The 6,469-nt window shown below is 41.1% G+C and overlaps 1 protein-coding gene across 1 annotated transcript in view; it reads right to left on the bottom strand.

Annotated features, from left to right (window-relative positions):
* Positions 1 to 1,861, bottom strand: part of LOC103391903 (transcription factor Sox-19a) — a 4,778-nt gene extending 2,917 nt beyond the window's left edge. Inside the window, exon 1 of the mRNA XM_025062241.1 lies at positions 900 to 1,861. Within this exon, the coding sequence (XP_024918009.1) occupies positions 900 to 1,564 (665 nt within the window). The 5' untranslated portion in view covers positions 1,565 to 1,861. The remainder of the gene's footprint in view (positions 1 to 899) is intronic.
* Positions 1,862 to 6,469: the final 4,608 nt, after the last annotated feature.

A 6,469-nucleotide genomic window follows, 5' to 3' on the forward strand; every position in this document is an offset into this window, starting at 1 on the left:
ACATAAGCAGGAAAGATCGTCTGAAAACTTAGTATTGAAGGTAATCGAAATGGAACATTTCCTTTTTATGTGACTTTGTGTGAACATTTCTGATATTGATCCACGGATTGACCACCTTAGTCGCGACCTTACACGTACGAATATATAACAGATTTTACTAATTTGAAACGTAACCAATTCTCATCCTAACTTCAAACAAAAAAAAACAAAAAAAAGAAGGCAAGTGTCCCCACAACGGTAGTAATAACCCAAAAGCGCACACATACGCCTGAGGCCTCTCTTAATTTCTGATAGCCTTTTTAAAACGTGTGAATCATTGGAACAACATTTTTTTACATATTACATACAAGCTAATTCACTATAACAGCCTTAAAAAGTTTCAAATTTCTTTGGCTCGAAACACATTTTAAGGTTTGGAATATTAACAACGTTAACAAGTTTGTTTCTCCTAGAGTAGGATGAGAAGATTTACGTCTAATGGGATACAGAACCTAACTTTTTTTTTTGTTGTCGTTGTGGGATACAGAACCTAACTTTTTTTTTTTGTTATTCAGCAATTATGGAGTGTTTCTTTCCACTTTTGCCTCTGACCTTTGACTTTTTTTGATTAATACATTTTCTCTTCTTCTGATCATTTATAGTAATTGATAACTGAATATTGATTTTTTTTTTTCACAGCAAAAGTGTTTTAAATAGGCATAGATTATCCAACCCAGCCACCCACCCCCTCTTAACAGTTAATTATGTTGTATTATTTGTGGCATGTGTACAAAAAAGGAAGTACATTAAACATATTTTCACCATCATACACTAATTTTATGCTATTATTGCTGTAAAGGCTGAGCGCTGACCTAAAAATCCCAATATTCACGGAAATACACCTGTATACTATTGCTCACCTGTAGGAGTTGGCTCCATTTACGTACGTCTGCGCCGCGGTCATGGCGGGCGGATACTGCAGGGCTGACAGGTCATACCGGTGAAGTTGCTGCGTGTAGCCTAAGGGCTCGCCCTGCATGCCGGGGTAGCTGCCGGTGTGGCCCCAGCCGTAGCTGTCCATTCTAGGGTTCGCCACCTGGCCCTGTGCCGCCGCTGCCGCCAGCAGGTTTCCCGCCGTCAACGGGTACTTGCCCATTTGTGTATCTTTTTTCAGAAGCGGTTTGGTCTTGCGCCGGGGCTTGTATTTGTAGTCGGGGTACTCCTTCATGTGCACCGCGCGCAGCCGTTTGGCTTCGTCGATGAAAGGCCGCTTCTCGGCGTCGGTAAGTAGCTTCCACTCGGCCCCCAGCCGCTTGCTGATCTCAGAGTTGTGCATTTTGGGGTTTTCCTGGGCCATTTTGCGCCGTTGACCCCTGGACCACACCATGAAGGCGTTCATGGGCCGCTTTACTTTGTCCATGGGGTCGACTACGGGGGCGCACGCCGTCTTCGAATTCGGATGAGAGTTGCCGTTTGAGCCCATGTTACCGGTCATGTTGCCGGTGACCGGCGACATACCCTGGGGTATCTGGTGGGCAACGGTCTGGCCGCTGGGCTTCAGCTCGTGTTCCATCATACTATACATGTTGTCGGTTTTTGTTTTTTCTAAAAAAAGTTAAGAGAAAATTTGCTCACTCACACCACAGCAACCGAATGTGTCGCCTTCCACCTGGCGACTTGTTGCCGGGTTATCCCTTACAGGTTTATCCTAAGGCGCCGGGTGATTCAAATCAGTTAATTAGAGCCTAGACACACGCGTGCGCAGGAGACGGACTTATTTGTCTAAATGAGCACAAGTACAGTGTCGGTCATCACTCTGTTAGCGAAACAACACAGCGAGCTCAGGTCAGCCAAAGTGAGAGCTTAACTTTGTCACACACTACAGTGCGTGCCCTGCCTCCACTAAAGTTCCTCATCTGTCCCGCGCTCATTCACGCGCCTGGACCAATCGGAGATCGCAGTCGTGCTCCTCTGTGCGCGCGCAATTGCGAGTTAAACTCCCTTAACAATGCGAGAGGTACTTGTTGCTGCTGGAAGCCTAGAAAGAATGGAGGAGCGCGCGCGCGCGCGCACAGTTTTTTTGTGTTTGTTAGCACTATTTTCTCATCCATGTCCGAATTCGAATCGAATTTAAATCGTTAAAACAATCGTCCTCATTATTTTTGAAGCATCAAATAATCTCTGAATGTTTTCTTCAAAACCCCAACGGATTTCTAATTGCTTTTGTAATATCTGTGGTCGCCATGATCACTGACTGTGTAAAAAGTAGAGATTACAGATATGAATTTGTGTATTTTCGGATTTAAAAAGGTCACCGTCACGTGAAGGTAGAAATAATGTGGTTAGTAAAGATAAAGGGAATCGACATGATTTGCGTAAAACAAGCACAATCAAACAATGACAATGAACAAAAGTTCACCAAAAATACTGAAAAATATTGAAATAATTTGTTCAATTATTCATTAGACAGTTCGTTGAAGTTTGATATGCTTTTCTCTCTTTCTTTTTTCTCATTTAAAAATTAGGAAATTACCTCATTTTGACATTTTAAACTTAATGAATGTACTTATCATGGTAGAAGTTGAATGTATATTGTTTTGTGTTTTTCTGTGTTTGTAGAATATATGAAGATGCCTTTGAAAGTTCAAGGATCATTTTCCTTTTTTTTTCAAAATAAAACATATTTTAGACTTTGTTCTGTTAGTATCACAGTCTGAATGACCTATTGTTTTCAAACATTAACAGATTTATTTTTATGTACTTTTTTTCAGTGTGCCCCACTGTGGCCTGATATCAAATGACCTACGGACCATCACCGGTCCCTGTACCAGGGGTTGGGACCCCTGATGTATAAAAAGATATAAAGAGTCTTTCTTCTGGAACTTCAGTCTGTAAAAATAGCTGACCATTTTTTTATTTATTCATTTTGTTTGTTTGTTATTTAGCCTTCTCCTGAATTTCACACTTTCTTTGACTGCAAAGGGAAACATGAGTCAGTTGAAAAGACCCAAAACTGGAACCTCCTAACTTGCAGCTCCATGGGAGAGACAAGCTTTTTACGAACATGGTTTGTCTGTTGGGTTTTTGGTGCAGTACACTAACGGCTTCACATCCGACTGAATTAACCACTCAGAGTTGTGCATTTTGGGGTTTTCCTGGGCCATTTTGCGCCGTTGACCCCTGGACCACACCATGAAGGCGTTCATGGGCCGCTTTACTTTGTCCATGGGGTCGACTACGGGGGCGCACGCCGTCTTCGAATTCGGATGAGAGTTGCCGTTTGAGCCCATGTTACCGGTCATGTTGCCGGTGACCGGCGACATACCCTGGGGTATCTGGTGGGCAACGGTCTGGCCGCTGGGCTTCAGCTCGTGTTCCATCATACTATACATGTTGTCGGTTTTTGTTTTTTCTAAAAAAAGTTAAGAGAAAATTTGCTCACTCACACCACAGCAACCGAATGTGTCGCCTTCCACCTGGCGACTTGTTGCCGGGTTATCCCTTACAGGTTTATCCTAAGGCGCCGGGTGATTCAAATCAGTTAATTAGAGCCTAGACACACGCGTGCGCAGGAGACGGACTTATTTGTCTAAATGAGCACAAGTACAGTGTCGGTCATCACTCTGTTAGCGAAACAACACAGCGAGCTCAGGTCAGCCAAAGTGAGAGCTTAACTTTGTCACACACTACAGTGCTGTGCCTGCCTCCACTAAAGTTCCTCATCTGTCCCGCGCTCATTCACGCGCCTGGACCAATCGGAGATCGCAGTCGTGCTCCTCTGTGCGCGCGCAATTGCGAGTTAAACTCCCTTAACAATGCGAGAGGTACTTGTTGCTGCTGGAAGCCTAGAAAGAACGGAGGAGAGCGCGCGCGCGCGCACAGTTTTTTTTGTGTTTGTTAGCACTATTTTCTCATCCATGTCCGAATTCGAATCGACTTTAAATCGTTAAAATAATCGTCCTCATTATTTTTGAAGCATCAAATAATCTCTGAATGTTTTCCTGAAAACCCCAACGGATTTCTAATTGCTTTTGTAATATCTGTGGTCGCCATGATCACTGACTGTGTAAAAAAAGTGACATTACAGATTGAATTACAGATGAATTTGTGTATTTTCGGATTTAAAAAGGTCACCGTCACGTGAAGGTAGAAATAATGTGGTTAGTAAAGATAAAGGGAATCGACGTGATTTGCGTAAAACAAGCACAATCAAACAATGACAGTGAACAAAAGTTCAACAAAAATACTGAAAAATATTGAAATAATTTGTTCAATTATTCATTAGACAGTTCGTTGAAGTTTGATATGCTTTTCTCTCTCTATTTTTTCTCATTTAAAAATTAGGAAATTACCTCATTTTGACATTTTAAACTTAATGAATGTGCTTATCATGGTAGAAGTTGAATGTATATTGTTTTGTGTTTTTCTGTGTTTGTAGAATGTATGAAGATGCCTTTGAAAGTTCAAGGATCTTTTTCTTTTTCTTTTTTCAAAATAAAACATATTTTAGACTTTGTTCCGTTAGTATCACAGTCTGAATGACCTATTGGTTTCAAACATTAACAGATTTTTTTCTAATGTGCCTTTTTTCAGTGTACCCCACTGTGGCCTGATATCAAATGACCTACGGACCATCACCGGTCCCTGTACCAGGGGTTGGGACCCCTGATGTATAAAAAGATATAAAGAGTCTTTCTTCTGGAACTTCAGTCTGTAAAAATAGCTGACCATTTTTTTATTTATTCATTTTGTTTGTTTGTTATTTAGCCTTCTCCTGAATTTCACACTTTCTTTGACTGCAAAGGGAAACATGAGTCAGTTGAAAAGACCCAAAACTGGAAACTCTTACCTTGCAGCTCCATGGGAGAGACAAGCTTTTTACGAACATGGTTTGTCTGTTGGGTTTTGGTGCAGTACACTAACGGCTTCACATCCGACTGAATTAACTGGGTGCACTGGTGAGAGTGAAAAGAGAGAAAAAAAACACAAGTTCAACAACATTACATTTCAACAGGCAGTGTCCATATGACCAATTGAAAATGAAATGACTTCAGTCCAGTTCTGGTATTGTAGCAGGATTGTTTTGTTTTTCTCCTTTTTTTGTAAGTCTGGACAAATGCCGCTCTAAATGTAATGAATGCATGTCAAAAGATATGTTGTTTTATTTTTGGGAGACTTGTTTTTTTTTACCTTGTCGGCAAGGACATTTGGCCTTTTGTCTTTGTAAACTATATGATGGGTTTAGAGCAGGCATGGGTAAATGTTTTGAGTCGCGGCCTACAATTGGTCCTAAAATTAAACGGGGGGGGGGCCGGGTCTGGAGCAGAAAGATGGAGCGTTGTAAAAAAGTCATGCATAAAGGCTAAAATGTTAAAATGCTTTTAGCCTTCTCTACACCATCTTTATAGGGAAAATGTGGGCATTGGAGGGAAAAGGCAGAAATATAATCACAATACAAACCAATTATATAATTAGGACAAGTTTGGCGGGCCGGATTACAAAGCTGAACGGGCCACATCTAGCCCCCGGGCCTTAGTTTGCCTATGTCTGTGTCTAAATCCTGATTCAGTGATTCACCTTTTGGAAACCCATTTCCATGTAGACGTACTCTCCTTATTCTCTTCCAACCATCACTCTGCCCTGACAATCTAGAAAGTGAAATAAGAGAGCAGCGAACAAAAAACAAAAAACATTCTCCAGGGTGAATTCAGAGATGGTGTTTGGACACTTCAGGAGTTCGATTTCTGAAGCAGACCTTTTTTGCAGCCTCACTGTCGTGAGACATTAAGGAGTTAGTCTGGTAGAGGTTTAACACATTATTTTCTAAAAACTGGGTCATGACCTTCAGGTGGGTCGCAGTTTTTTCGGGGGGGGGTTGTCAACTTATGGATACCTTTTTTGCTGGTTTAATTACTGTTTTTCGTTGTTTAAAACTTGAGTAATATTGTTCAGATATCACTTAGCCAACAATAAAATATATATATAAAATCAAGTGTTTTTCGTTGTTTAAAAACCTTTATTTTGTGATTTACGAATAATGTCTATGGACTTGGGTTGCAAAGGTTTGTGACTTTTAAAATAAGGGTCCCCAGAAAAAAAGTGGTTTAGAACATCTGTGGTGTGGGCTAACATGCTAACGTTGCTAATTCCTGGGCAACAAACTAGTCCCAGCAGTACAAGGGTATATATAACAACAAGGTTTAATTGATGGACACCAGTGTGCCAAACTGGCCACTACCAAGTTCTTAGCAGAAGGTATGATGCCTGTCACCATGGTAACCAGGCCCGGTTGATACTCTTTCGTAAACTACAGCTATGAGTACGAACAGTCCACAGGAGAAAGAATAAAGCAGCATTATACCACCAATGTGGCTCGTGTCAAATATTTTAACTAATTTTTTTTTTAAATATGATTAAAAACACCACACGCAGTCATAGTGACCACATTTTGACATTGTTTTTCAGTCACGTGAACACAGCTGTCAATCAA

Source organism: Cynoglossus semilaevis, chromosome 1 (assembly GCF_000523025.1).
Source record: "Cynoglossus semilaevis isolate Cse_v1.0 chromosome 1, Cse_v1.0, whole genome shotgun sequence".
Lineage (NCBI taxonomy): Eukaryota > Metazoa > Chordata > Actinopteri > Pleuronectiformes > Cynoglossidae > Cynoglossus > Cynoglossus semilaevis.